We start from the raw sequence: 15,246 nt of genomic DNA on the forward strand, positions 1-15,246 counted from the left end.
TAGAGCAACAGAAGAGAAAGCAGTGTGACCACAGAAACCAAGATTGAAATGATGTGGCCACATACCAAGGAATGCATTTACCCAAAGTTAAAAGCAGTAGCAGATACTTCCATCAAGGCCCCACCCACCTCCTGATGCGCTTCATGCAACCCAAGATAGATATGAATGGGGCCAACACAAAATCAGAGATTTAAGTAGATACAAATTTTAAAACTCAATTCTGCTGTTCTCCAGTGTGACTTTTGTAAGTGACAATTATAGGCAGAGACTGCTTTTAACGTTTCCTGGCCTCTCAGATCTGAATAATCAATCACACAGAAACTATATTAATTACAACACTGTTTGGCCAATGACTCTAGCGTATTCCTAGCTAGCTCTTACATCTTAAATGAATCCATTTCTATCAATCTGTTTATTGCCATGAGTCTTTGGCCTACCAGTAAGGTTCCTAAGGTTCTGGTGTGTCCTCTTTCGGCAGCTACATGACATATCCCTAACTCTACTTAGTTTCTCTCTCTATATCTCTCTGTTTGGATTTCTGCCTGACTTTGCTCTGCTAAACCATTGGCCAAAACAGCTTTATCCATTAACCAATGGTAATAAAACATATTCATAGCGTACAGAGGGGAATCTCACATCAGACATTGTCAAAAAGATAATCGTTCTTGTGAGAAAGAGTAGCCCTGCCAACACCTTGGTTTGTAGAACTTCTGGCTTCCAGACCTATATATGAGAGAATAAATTATTGTCTTAAAGCACTAAATGTGTAATAATGTCTTACAACAGCAGTCATTCTTCCAAGTATAAATGAATGTTTCTAAGTAACCTCATTTACTCAGGGTCTTTCTGTTCTAAAGAAAGTGTGATTTATTGCTTACCTACTGAACTATAGTTTTATTTCAGGTGCTGTAAATAGGTTTCACAATTTAAGCACCTGGTAAACATTTGTAGGCATAGAATACATGAGAATTTAGCTCAGAATAGAATATAGTTTCTTTTTTTGGTTTTTTGAAACAGGGTTTCTCTGTAGCTTTGAAGCCTGTCCTGGAACTAGCTCTTGTAGACCAGGCTGGCCTCGAACTCACAGAGATCCGCTTGCCTCTGCCTCTCGAGTGCTGGGATTAGAGACGTGCACCACCACCGCTCAGCAAGTTTCTTTTAAAAATACTTTATTCAGTGTGGAAGCTCCGTTGTGCCTACATATTCTCCCTGCTCTAGTGAGAATACAGTATCAACTCTTGCCTGTGCACCTGCTATTTTATATGAAGTCTTTCATCTTTGTTGTAGAAGTATATGCTTGAGGCTGTTATCACAGAACTGAGTTATCTATTTACTCTCTCAGCAAGAGGCAGGGTCTCCCTTCAGGCTGGTTTATTCCAAGTGTAACTAAAGGTTAAAGGTCATATGGTTTCTTGGTGCTGTTAGCCTAGTGTCTATTCTGTTGGGCAACCACGTACCTTGCCTATATATATTATTCTGATGTTCCTAAAAGATTTTTGGAGGTTGTATCATTAACCCAAGAAACATTCTAGAAGAATTTCTAACGTGAAATATGAGCTATTACCGTCTCCAGTACATTTCTGTTCCCTTTAAGTTTCTAAATACTGCATTTAGTATTAAGCCACATACAGGCTGTTAACTTAGAAGATGAATAAATCTGCCCTGACAACTTTTGTTTGTTATAGAATAAGTCTCCAATTAGCAGTCTTGAGTCCACCCACCAATTTATTTTTTCTTTTTAAATCTTTATGGGCAGAGTTTCACAGGGCCCAGGCAAATGTACAGTTTGCTGTGTAGTTCAGGGATGACCCTGTTGTGATCTTTTTTCCTCCATTTCCTGAGTGCTGGGGTACTGGTATGGGTCAGCAAACTTACTAGTGTAGTGCTGGGGAATTGAACTCTGGGTTTTAATGAATTTTAAGTAAGCATTTTGCCAGGTGAGGAACATCCTGAGCCCCTCGATGTAACCACTAAACCTTTTGAAGAAGATTTAGTGTGGAGTTTTGATAAGTTGGGGAGTGTTAAGTAATATTTTCCTGATCTTTTGCATGTCAGAAGGTGAAGAAATAATACTTCTTTAAATTGAAATACATAGAAGAGATGCTGTCTTTTAGTTTTATGGAACGTGCTGGGCACTTTATATGAGCATCTTATTAAACTTTGCCAGCGACCTTATAAAACATTGATTCCCCAAAGCTGTGGACGTGGCTGTAGCAGAGAATACTTGCCCAGTATTTGGGAAACCCTGGATTCTACTTTTGATATCACTTTAAAGGAGGGCCTGTATGTTTTGAACATTGAGACGTCCATCTGTGACAACCACAACTAGTAGCTGCTAGAGGTGGGAGGCAAAGTCAAGTGGGCTATCTGTGCCTTCTGTCTGCCTCACATTCCGTGTCATAAAGACCTCTCTAAAGGAGGCTCATTGTCCTTACTCTAGGATAGTTTTGGTTTAGTAGATTTAATTTTTGTTACAAGATCTTGAGAACAAGTATATGGCCCTGTCAGGACTCTATATATTAGAATCTTGAGGGTTGAGTAGGAAATTGTTTTTTTTTTTTTTCCCACATGAACTCTGGCTTCGGCTTCATGTGAAATTCTCCTGTAGACTTGACAGAAGCTTTTTACACCTTTCAGTAGTAATTTTTAACTTGTGATAGATTACAAATGCCATTACACGGAGCCTGTATATTTTTCTGTTTGCCAGGTATTATAAAATGAACATATATGTAGAAAAATGGTGTTAGTGGTTAGGTTCATCAACTATGCAAGATTAACTCATAATGTAGTTGAATAAATACAAATCTAACTTTTCACTAATGTATTTTTAATTGGAAAACATGTAGTGAAATACTTAATTTCTAAGGCAATGTTTCTCAGCCTTCCTAATACTATGACCCTTTAATACAGTTCATTGTGTTGTGGTGACCCACAACCATAAAATTATTTTCGTTGCTACTTTATAACTAATTTTGCTACTGTTAGGAATTGTAAATATCTGTGTTTTCTGATGGTCTTAGGTGTGACCTCTGTGAAAAGAGCGTTTGATCAACTGGTTGAGAACTGCTGTTCTAAGGAAAAACATGGAATGAAAATTCTCATTTCTAATGTATTGTTGAACCTAATGTGTGTTTATTTCCCACCCCCCGTTTAGGACCCAACTCAGAGCCCTGTCTATGTCTCTTGGGTTAGTGCTCTACCATGGAAATTCCTCCCTTTCCTCTTCTCCCTTCTCCTCCTCCTATTTTGAGGAATTTGTTCAGACTGCTTTGAGCTTAATTCAGTACCCTAGTGAGGCTTTGCATTCAAAATTCTCCTGCCTCTCAGGCTTCTTGGTAGCTTGGATTATATGTCTGTACTCAGCTATTAGATGTAAATTTGTTCAGAAAACTCAAGTGTTTTCAAAAATCTGTTACTGCTCTTAATGCCTGAACTAAAGGATAGTAGGAACTGTCTTCTGTGTATAGATATGACAAACTTTTCATATTGTATTCATGTAGAGTGGTGGCAGGTTCATCATTACAGCAGTGCTCAGCTCCCTTTTGTCTCAAGTCTTCCCTCAAAGCAGTGCAGTGAGAACTGATAATTTGGTAAACAAAGAACAAGTCCAATTCCTTCCCTAGAAAAGGGCGAATGGCTTTGATCTCTAACATAAACAGATAGATTCTCAATGGAAGCAGAATGGATTCTTAATTTTTAGAATGTAATAGTTGTTTCCAGGCAAGACAATTAGACAAGATTTAGGAATTATAATCACTCAAATGTGTGTAGTCTGGAGTCTCATCTCTAGAGAGCTTTTTTGTTAAGGATAGATTTTTTTTTTTCTCAGAAATCCCTGGCTGTGTAAAAATAACTTAGGGATGTTTTTACACAGCTTCTGGAGTGGTTAAGGTAATACTGATATGTGTTGTTTTGATTACAGCAGTAATTTCAGTCGCTGTCACCCACACAGCCTGTTTCAAATTGGTTGCACTGTTACCTAATTCCTTGGTTTATTGTTCCTGTTTATTCATGTACTGCATTTCAATGAAGTTACACAGGGATAGGAGGTGTTTTTATCAGTGGGTAGTTTTTCAAGTTACAGTAGAAGAAAGAGTCATTTCCCACCCCCCACGTATAATGTACTTTATTTTGTATTCAGCCTACTTTGCAGTAGTCTAATTTCGAGTAGTCTGATTTCTTGACATTCCAAGGGAAAGGCTGGTATTAACTTAAGTGATTTGAGAAATGCTGCCTTTTTTTAAAGTGGGGGTGATTTTTACGTGGTTGGACTTTTTAATTTGCATGAATAGTGTCATTACAGCTTGTATTTTAAGTGTGTTATAGACGTATCAATATATGATATGGTTAATGCCAATTAATATATACATTTTTGGTTCTATATACCAAGTTAAGGAGTAACTTAAGCTGTTGTGTACTTGTTTCATGTTGGTTGTATACCTGTGTGTAGGCCTAGTTATACCCCAGCTGTACTCTCAGCACCAGATCTACTTCTTGATGAGCTGAGTGTAACAAGCAGCTTTTTGCTTGCAATTTGCTCTGCAATTCCTTCCCTGACATGATGGACTTTGGGCCAGATAAATGCTTTTCTTAAGCTCTTTCTACCCGGTATTTAAGTGGTAAGAACACAGATGTAAATATAAATATCTAGTATGCATTGGTAAACAGGCCCACTTCGAAAGGGAGGGATGAGAAATTATCAAGAAAGAATTGGTTCAAAGCAAGACTCTTTAGTAGGGTAACATTACATCCTATAGACCCATTTCCAGCATCTAGACATGTAGCATTGTGATTTGAGCTCCAAAGGTATTGGACAGGATAGGCTTTTTTTCATTTGCATCTCATATGCTCTAATTCTTGGGCATGGGCTTCACTTGAGCTACTTGTAGCATTTTTTGGTAGATGTTCCATGTTCCTGGCAACTCCGGTATCCCAGGGTTTTATACATTGCCCATTGTGTAGATGGCTGCCTGCATGGATTCTGACCCTCCTCCATTCATTGATTACTTGACCTTCTACGCCTTTCTTTGAAATCTTAGTGGAAGTCTCCATGACCCGGTAGTTTGGTACAAAGGCACTGTGAGGTATCAGGTATGTCACCAGCTGTACTTGTATTTTGGTTGCCTTAGACTAGTGGTTCTCAACCTTCCTAATTAATGTAGTTCCTCATGTTGTAGTCACCTCCAACCATAAAATTACATTTGTTACTACTTCATAGCTGTAGTTTTGCTACTGCTTTGAATTGTCATATAAATATCTGTGTTTTCTGACAGTCTTAGATCCCTGTGAAAGGTTCTTTTGACCCCCCAAAGGAATTGTTACCCAAAGGTTGAGACCTACTGCCTTAGACATGGCTACAAAATTAATTCTGTTGTTTTCCTTGTTGGAGTATGGCACTGCAGAGTCTCCCCAAAGGAAAAACCTTTCAAAAGTTACAGTTTTGCATCCTGGAACCTGCACTGAGTAGGTAGGCTCTGCCAGTTCCTGAGGTGCTCCTAAGGTTATCTTTTCTACTATTCCGGAGTAGCATGCTTGTGACTTTGTAAGGTTAAAATCTCAAACAAAACACCCTATTTCTGCCCCTGTAGGTCTTGCTGTGTAGACCAGGCTGACTTTGAATTTGCTGCTGCCTCCCCCTTACCCTTTATTTATTTATTTGGAAAAAGAGTTCCACCGTTGCTCTGACTGACTTGGAACTTGATGTGTAGACTAGGCTGGAGAGGTCCATCTGCCTCTGTCTCCCCAGTGGTGGGATTAAAGGTGTGCCCCCCACTGCCTGGTTTGTAATCTTGTTTTCTTTTCTTTTTATTTATTTTGGTGTTTTCCAAACAAGCTTTCTCTGTGTAGCTCTGAATGTTCTGGAACTCATTCTGTAGACCACTCTGGCCTTGAATTTGGAGAGCTGCTTGTCTGTCTCCCAAGTGCTGGGATTAAAGTTGTGCACCACCATCACCAACATAATCTTTTTTTAAAAAAATAAGTTTTAAATCTATTGTGTGTGTTTGCATATGTACATTGCCACTGCGGCAAGTGTGAAAAAGGACAAGCTACGGAACTCATCCTCTCCACTTTGTCCCGGGGGTGAACTAGGTTGTCAGGCTTAGTGGCTGCCTACTGAATCGTTTCCCTGGCTCCGAATTTGCAGTTTTTCTTCTGTGTGCTGTGATTGTAGGTGATAGCCAGCCTGGCTCATGCCCCTTTCTTGTCCACATCTTTTGTTCACTCATCATTTTCAGGGCAGATTGCATGTTTAACAAATCTTTTTGTTTTGCCTTTGGCTTCAGTCATTATAAACTCAGCTAAAAAGTGGCCAGCAGTAATAAATGCTGAATGCTGTTGTGCCCTGAAAATTTCCCTGCTGTTGCAGGAGAGAGCTGCTTGTTGTTCCTGGCCACTTAGCCCTGAAATAATCACACAGAAACTATGTTAATTAAAACACTGCTTGGCCCATTAGCTCTAGTTTCTTATTGACTGACTCTTAGATCTTAATTTAACCTGTTTCTATTAATCTGTGTATCGCCACATGGCAGTGGCTTACCGGCAACATGTCTGACTCTGGTGGCTCCATGGTGACGCCCTGACTCTGCCTTCTTTCTCTCAGCATTCAGTTTCATTCCTTCCCCCCACTCCTCCCCCCCCCTTACCTAAGTTCTGCCCTATCAACAGGCCAAGGCAGATTCTTTATTCATTAATGGTAATCACAGCACACAGAGGGGACTCCCACATCAATCACCCTGCCAACTTAATTAGCTTGTCACTGTTAAACTTCACCTTTAATAAAGCATAGACATACCAGGTGGTGGTGGGGCACACCTTTAATCCCTGAACTCAGGAAGCAGAGGCGGGTGGATCTCTGAGTTCGAGGACAGCCTGGTCAACATCGTACCAGGACAGCTCAACTTCCTCTGGTGTACATAGGGAGTTCCGAAACCTACCTACCACACCCCCTCTCTCTGTCTGTCTCGAAAAAGCAATAAGTAAGTAAGTTTAAACACAGAGACATTGTAGACAACATCCTAGTGAGAATGTAACGTGAGTGGTCTCTAGTCGTCTGAAACTTCATAAGCTTCACCTTTGCTCTTTGCATTCCTGTTGGTGTTAAGAACTTTTGAGTTCCTACCAAAGAAGTAAATCTCCTTATATTTTTCTTTGCTTATTACTGTACACGTTTCCTAAGTAGCTTCTCTAAACGTTTCCAGAATTCTCCCACAAACAAGTTCCAAGGTGCTGAGTAATCTTTTGACCAGGTTTTCTCACCACAATGACCCTGCTTCCTTGGTACCAACGTTCTGTATTTGTTGTGTGTCACTGTGGGCTAAATATCTGTGATACTATGGTTGTAGAAGTGTGTCAGTCTGTCATGGGTTATGGCAGAATAGAGCCATGCTTATCATGACAGTTACGAACCAGAGACCATCTTTTCTTTAAGCCTTTATTCCTAGTTTCTTTGTCCCTCTGAGAGCTTCTAAAAGTGCAAGCCATTGGTCCTCTCCTTAGTGTTCTGTAAATTACAGGCTTTCTTTGCTTCCTTCATACCCCATGTCACAAAAAACCAAAAATAAATAAAATTGAAAGCACTTGTGCTCCTTTTTGACAGTACCCATTTCTAGATAACGATAAGTAACTTCAGAGAAAAATCCTGGCCTGCATTCTGTATTTGCTATTTCCCAAATATCGTCAGTTGAAGTAGGAAGATCCTATATTTTAGGACTGACAGACCTTCCTTCCTTCCTTCCTTCCTTCCTTCCTTCCTTCCTTCCTTCCTTCCTTCCTTTTTCTTTCCCTCCCTCCCTTTTTTTTTGAGACAGGGTTTCTTTGTATAGCCCTGACTATCCTGGAAGTAGCTCTGTAGACAGACTGGCCTTGAGCTTAGAGATCCTCCTGCCTTGTAGTGCTGGGATTAAAGGCGTCCTGAGGTATTACTGTTTTCTAAACCTTCAAGTTTGGACCCCAGTTTGGGGAATACATATACATTAGAACCATTACACCTTCTTTTCAAATACTAAATCGTTTTGTTTCCTTTTTATTCCTAGCAATGTCTCAGGCTGTGCAGACAAATGGAACTCAACCATTAAGCAAAACATGGGAACTCAGTTTGTACGAATTACAACGAACACCTCAGGTAATACAGACTACTGTAATTTAGGTAATACAGACTACTGTAAAATAGATTTGTGTAAACTGAGATACCTTTGTAGAAAATGAAAACTTTTAAAGAGAATTTAACAGCAATAAGCGTATATAATAGTAGTCCTGAATCATGTGTTGACTAACACTTTATTCATTCAACAAATGAGTTACATACTTCCATATCAGCCTCTGCTAGGTACTAGGGGAATAGTAGTGAATAAAACATTATGTGGCTTTACCTACAGAATTTATGGAGACCAAATCACTCAATATTCATAAAATTACATATATGAGAAATTGAATAAGGGGGAAAGTTTTCTTTTCAGTAATAAGGAAATAATGGGGAGAAGTGGGGGGGACGTTTGGAGAAGGTAAACGTGCCAGGAGTAGGAGTGGCAACTTGGGAAGGAAGCATGCTTAAAACTGTTCAAGTTTGCCCATGGACGGACAGGCGGGAATGCCTAACTGGAGTCTGGGGGAGAATGTAAAAATTACCAAGAGAGATTAATAAAATCTGTAATTTCATCCAGAGGCATTCACTGTTTAGGAATTAGGTAATGGGTAAAGAACCAGTAAAGGAGACTGAGGAACATTCAAAAGAAAAGGAAGGAAAATGGGAACTTGACAGAAAGAGTTCAGTATCTTAAAATTTTTTGAGACAATCTTGTATATTCCAGGGTGGCCTCAAACTCAATTGGTAGCTGAGGATGACCTTGAACCTTCTGACTACCCTGCCTCCACCTCCCAGATGCTTAAATGGGCAGTCATGGTCCATTGTTTCATTTGTCACCCTTTTGGTATTAAGGGTGGTTAAAATAGTGCAGAGGTGGTGGGATTCAAGAGCCTGGAGGAATATTTTAGCTAAGACAAAATGGCTGTGAGTTGACCATGGTGGTGACTTGGGTGATGGTCATAGATGTTCATTTTTATGATTTTCCAATACTTGTGTGTGTTTTTATTCATCAATAATTAAGAAGAGATTAAATAGTCACTCTTTTACAGGAGGCAATAACAGATGGCTTGGAAATCGTGGTCTCACCTAGAAGTCTACACAGTGAATTAATGTGCCCAATTTGTTTGGATATGTTGAAGAACACCATGACTACAAAGGAGTGTTTACATCGGTTCTGTGCAGATTGCATTATCACAGCCCTTAGAAGTGGGTATGTTGGAATGAGTCATTACTGGATTTCAGCTTGTAGTACAGCAGTGCTTTCTGGAATTTAGGGAGTACGTTGCCTATAAGTATGTAGGAACAGGACCTTAAGTATGGAGTCTAGATTTTAATTTGGAGTTTTTTTCTTTTTCGTTTGTTTGATTTTGGGTTTTAGAGACAGGGTTTCTCTGTGTCCTGACTGTCCTGAACTTGCTTTGTAGCCCAAGCTGGCCTTGAACTCACAGAAATCTGCCTGCCTCTGCCTGTGAGATTAAAAGCTAAAAGCGTATGCTACCACCTCCCGGTTTATTTCTTTGTTTTAAGATAGTTTTTTTTTTTTTTTAAAAAATACATTGTACCTAGGCTAGTCTGGAACTTGCCATGTGGTTCAGATTTGCCTTGGGTTCCTATGCAATTTCCTGCTTCAGCCTCTCAAATGCTGAGCTTGCATGAGTGAGCCCCAGTACCCTGCCCTCAGCCCCTCCCCCACAAGTATATCAGCTAAGGCTTTTGAAATCCTGATTAACATGTTTTATTTAATTTTCACAGAGAGTTCAGCTAACTATTTACATTTTTGTGTTAGTAAAGATAACTTTAGAAATTGGATATTTTTGTTTTTAGCCCAGCGGTCATATTTACATTTTCTTTCTTTTCTTTTAATTTAGCAACAAAGAATGCCCTACCTGTCGGAAAAAATTAGTTTCTAAAAGATCACTAAGGCCAGACCCAAATTTTGATGCACTCATCAGCAAAATTTATCCAAGTCGTGATGAGTATGAAGCTCATCAAGAGAGAGTGTTAGCCAGGATCAACAAGCACAACAACCAGCAGGCACTCAGCCACAGCATTGAGGAAGGGCTGAAGATACAGGCCATGAACAGGTACGCGGAAGAGGAGGAGAGGTGGGACATGTCCAAATACTTAATGAATCCTGACTTTACCTATTCTGTAAGTTGAACACAGTAGTGAGTAGCTGTTCTGTGTGCCATCTTTTCTTAAAGGGTGACACACACTTCCAGGGTGTTGCATCTAAAATAATAGAAAGAACCCACAGTGAAAGGAGAGAAACAACTTCCAAACGTTGTCCTTTGACTTATATACTTGTTGAACCCTTGTGCTCACACCCCACCCCCTCCCCAATAATAGTAAATATAAAACATCTCTTCTGCAAAGAGTGAATACATCAGGGGATTGTCTGTATATATCTCTGGTTTGAGTCTCTTTTAGTGAGCTGCTCATTCTTACCCTGTTGTAATGTCCTTGTGAAAATTAGTAGTGACCTTTGTGTTTATTGTGCAGTATGGTGGTTGATAGAATTGAAGACTTCATTGTACCTAGCAGCAGTTAGTACAATCTATTTCTCTTTCCTCTTTTAATAGTTTTCTTAGGATTTCAGGAGAGTCTGCTTATTTTTCCTTTTTTTTGTTGTTGTCATTAACTATTCCTTCAAAGTTAATAAAGTTTCATTTCTCTAATTCTCACAAGTAGAGTTGTTGCCATTGTTTATTGTTCAACTTTCAGTACAGTAGCTTGTGCTTAGAGCACAACACAATTCTGAGTTGGAAAGACTCAATAGTTACTCACTTTAGTCTCATGAGAAACACACTTATCTTTGGTTAAAAAAAATACTTGTATAGTCTGTGGCCTATGCCTCCAGGGTGCTGGGATTAAAGGTGTGCACAGCTGTGCCTAGTGTGTTTAAATCTTTTATATGTGTTCATGGTGAGCTTTCTATATCTTTGAGGGACATGTGGAAAACAATGACAAGATTTTTCACCAAATTCATTAGTCAAATTTTATCCCTTGTACTTTTTTTTTAAAAAATATTTATTTATTATGTATACAATATTCTGTCAGTGTGTATGTCTGCAGGCCAGAAGAGGGCACTAGACTTCATTACAGATGGTTGTGAACCACCATGTGGTTGCTGGGAATTGAACTCAGTACCTTTGGAAGAGCAGGCAATGCTCTTAACCACTGAGCCATCTCTCCAGCCCCCCTTGTACTTTTTTGAATTTTAGAATTCAGAAGTTCAGGCCTGGAGAGATAGCTCTTCCAAAGGACTGGGTTTAGTTCCTAGTACATGGCAGCTCACAACCTTCTGTAGCTTCAGTCCCAGGGGATCCAACACCCTCTTTTGGCCTCTGCAGGCAACACACACACATGGTGTGCAGACACATGTAGGCCAAACGTTTATACATATAAAATAAAAATAAAGGCTAAAAAGCAAACAAACAAAATTCTAATGTTCATTATAAAACTTTAAAGACCCTTTTTTCCTCCTTCTTAATTAGATTACAGCGAGGCAAGAAGCAACAGATTGAAAATGGCAGTGGAGCTGAAGATAATGGTGACAGTTCACACTGTAGTAATGCATCCACACATAGCAATCAGGAAGCAGGACCTAGTAACAAACGGACCAAAACATCTGATGACTCTGGGCTTGAACTTGATAATAACAATGCAGCAGTGGCCATTGATCCAGTAATGGACGGTGCTAGTGAAATCGAACTAGTATTCAGGCCCCACCCAACACTTATGGAAAAGGACGACAGTGCACAGACAAGGTAATGTGTGAATTTGTTTCAGATTACTTGGTTTCAGAATGTTTAATGTGGAATTTAATTGGAAAGTTTGTATTTGAATAAAATCAGCATTTGGCATCCTAGTTTTAGGGTTCAGTTTGAATGTACTGCTACCTACATTGCTTGTTTGCTTTCTCTTCCTCCTCTCCCTTCCCCTTCTTCCCTTCCTTTCCTTTTCCTTTTTCTCTTTTCTTTGTTTTCTTCCCAAGACAAGAAGCACTTCACAAAGAATCAGCCCTCGTAGGTGATGAAGAAAAAAGCAATCCAGAATAGGCTCTGAATTTCACAGTGGCAAGGTTGAATTTCCACACCAATCACATAGTGCCTGCCAGCGAGTGCAAATAAGCATCAAATATTTGTTGAATGAGTAATTGAATTGTGTATCATGCATTTAAAATCCCAAGATTGGCAAGGGGGTGGTGGCACATGCCTTTAATTTCAACAGTCATGAGACAGACCAATCTGGTCTACAGAATGAATTCCAGGACAGCCAGAGCTACACAGAGAAACCGGTCTTGAGAAATGAATGAATGAATGATCTCAAGATCAACCCTTCCTTGTTGTGCTTCAGTCTTCAAAACCAGGAATGCCAATTCTGAAGACAATTTGCTCTTATTCTTAGTGTGTCTCTTGCTGTGGTCAATAGATTCTAGTAATTGAGGTGGAAAGGTGTGCTGTTTTTTGTTGTTGTTTTTTAAAATTTGTACACTGTATATTTGTTTTTTTAAAATTGTTTTGTGACATCTATTAACGAAGGTAAAGGTGGTGAGCCTTCATGGTTTGTCTTTGCTTCTTATAGAGAAGAAAATTTTTAATAATTTTCAACGGTTGGGACATACATGTTTTTCATAGCTTTATAGCTCTATAATTTAGGAATTTTTAAATGTACTCTAAAAATGAAATGTTCAATGCTTTGTTCTTTTAGATACATAAAGACTTCAGGCAATGCTACTGTTGATCATTTATCCAAATATCTGGCTGTGAGGTTAGCTTTGGAAGAACTTAGAAGCAAAGGAGAATCAAACCAGATGAACCTCGATACGGCCAGTGAGAAGCAGTACACCATTTACATAGCGACAGCCAGTGGCCAGTTCACTGTGAGTATTTGTATCATGGCTGTTGACAGTGTGAGCTCCTTGTCAGTGGCAAGTAGTGGTGCGGGACTTGTTAGAGAAGATCTGAGACTGACCAAGGGCCTTGTGATGCCCTTGGTTCTGTTGCAGACAAGATTCTTGGTCTTTGTCAGTTTAGTCTCACTATTCCTGAGCACCATGCATTTTCATAACTGTGCCTTTCTCTTTGTTTCAGGTATTAAATGGCTCCTTTTCTTTGGAATTGGTCAGTGAGAAATACTGGAAGGTGAACAAACCCATGGAACTTTATTATGCACCCACCAAGGAGCACAAATAAGCTTTTAAAAATCAATTCTGAGACTGAACTTTTTATAGCCTATTTCTTTAATATAAAGATGCACCATCATTACTTTCACGGACAGATCTGGGATATGTTCAGTTTTTCTTCTGAGCCAGACTTGTTTACACTATGAGGTTCATTTTCCCTTATTTAAGACTCTAGTAATTCAGTCTCCCTGCCCCTTAATAGTATAAATAAGTTATATTCCACAGAACGTTTGGTTCCTATCAGGAGGACACTTTAACCTAGGAGTTTTTTTGTAGGTCTTTATTCTTTTCCTTCCCCCCCTTCCAGTTTTTGATCTTTTGAGACAAGGTCTCATTAGCCCTGGCTAGCCTGGAACTTGATGAGTTCCAGGGTGGCCTTGAATTTGGAGTGATACTCCTGCCCAAATACTGGGATTATAGGCGTGATTACCACACCTGGCTTAAGATTCAGTTGGCCATCAGCCATCCTTCTTCCTTTCAAAAGTTTTGTAGCCTAAAGAATGTTAGACAATATGTATTCTGACTTTTTCCCTTGGAGTCTTGTATATTTATAGTTTTCTATATAAACTAGTATCTTCACGAAGACCGAGGCTCAAATTTACTGTGCTTAAACAATTCTCATAGGATTATTATTTTCATGGTATTTTCTTATATAGTATCTCATTTTTAAAAAGTTCTTTATGAACTTGGTGTCCATTGTCACGCGATGTTTTGTTTTTTGTCCCCCCCTTTATGTGTTTTCCTATAAGTTTAGAATTTCTGGTCATGGGAAGAGAATCAACAGAGTTCTTTGAGAATATGGTTCTTTTACAGATTTCACTGAAGAAAGAAAAGTTTAAATTGGCCATAAAATGTATTCCTCCATTGTACATTTAAGAGTTCTTTTCTTTTATATTAGTTTTACTATTCAGTCTTTTTTATTATAAATGTTTGATGCTTTTCCCTATTAAAATACCAGAGATATGGAGATATTTTGCACTTTAGCCTTGATGAAAAGTACAAGATATGTTCAAAGCGACCTCTGATTCTTTTCTTATTACTTCAAGAATAACATGACATATAGAGCTAAAAATGAAACAGAAAGGAGAAAGGTTGCTTCTGTTTGAAGAGTTTTTTGTTTTGAGCTGCCATGTGTTTATAAACTTAGGGCTCTGCTGATTACACTCTGTAGAAGCAGGCTAACGGAGCGTGATCATTGCTTCCATACTGAGACAGTTCTGTAGAACGTCAGCCAGTTGGTAGTCATTCTCATATTCTTAGTTTTGTATTGAGACAGTGTTGATAGTTTGGGAGCCACAAGGCTTTATGCTAACCAGTCAGAAATAATATTGACTTAAGTCTTATTTTTCACTTCTGTCCTGATTCTCTATGTGTCTCCAAGTTTATATTCTCACAGTATTTACAAGAGACATGTTTGCATTGAAAAATTTAACCCTTACAAAAGGGTTTTGATAGGAGGAAGTAGACCTCCAACTACCATTGTAACTAAGTCTGTCCAGTCATTATAAATATTTATCTGTCTGTTTTGACAGATTGGGGCCAGCTTGATGTTTTAACTTGAGCCAAGTATGAAAACTTAAAGGCTTACTCAATTTTTTACCATTTTACTGAAAAAATTTGAAATCTGTTTTTATAGTTTTTTTTTTTTTTGGTAATCTGTGCCATAAGATTTGAAAACCACCAAAATTATAAGAACTTTTATATCCAATTCCTTTTCTGGGGTAATGTTAAGTTGTATAGATTATTATGCATGTTTGCTGGATATAACCCTTGTTTTGTGATGTAATTGCTTAGATTTTGTTGTTAACATATTAGATTAGTGGTTGTATTAAATAAATTCTCAATGTGGTTATTAATTGAAATTTTATCTTTAAACAGGAAGTTATTTGTGATGGAGTTTGTGCTTAGAGAATATATGTGTTTTTATCTGTCAGTGTGGAAGCACATATAAACTTTGCATCATTTAGTGAAGTTA

At 38.7% G+C, this 15,246-nt stretch overlaps 1 protein-coding gene across 1 annotated transcript in view; it reads left to right on the forward strand.

Annotated features, from left to right (window-relative positions):
* Rnf2 (ring finger protein 2) overlaps positions 1–15,246 on the forward strand; it is a 28,964-nt gene extending 13,718 nt beyond the window's left edge. Inside the window, exons 2-7 of the mRNA XM_087906431.1 lie at positions 8,034–8,122; positions 9,133–9,293; positions 9,952–10,167; positions 11,581–11,853; positions 12,797–12,968; positions 13,180–15,246. Coding sequence (XP_087762557.1) covers positions 8,036–8,122; positions 9,133–9,293; positions 9,952–10,167; positions 11,581–11,853; positions 12,797–12,968; positions 13,180–13,281 — 1,011 coding nt within the window. The 5' untranslated portion in view covers positions 8,034–8,035 and the 3' untranslated portion in view covers positions 13,282–15,246. The remainder of the gene's footprint in view (positions 1–8,033; positions 8,123–9,132; positions 9,294–9,951; positions 10,168–11,580; positions 11,854–12,796; positions 12,969–13,179) is intronic.

The sequence above is a fragment of the Myodes glareolus genome, chromosome 5 (assembly GCF_982192425.1).
Source record: "Myodes glareolus chromosome 5, mMyoGla1.1, whole genome shotgun sequence".
NCBI classification, from domain to species: domain Eukaryota; kingdom Metazoa; phylum Chordata; class Mammalia; order Rodentia; family Cricetidae; genus Myodes; species Myodes glareolus.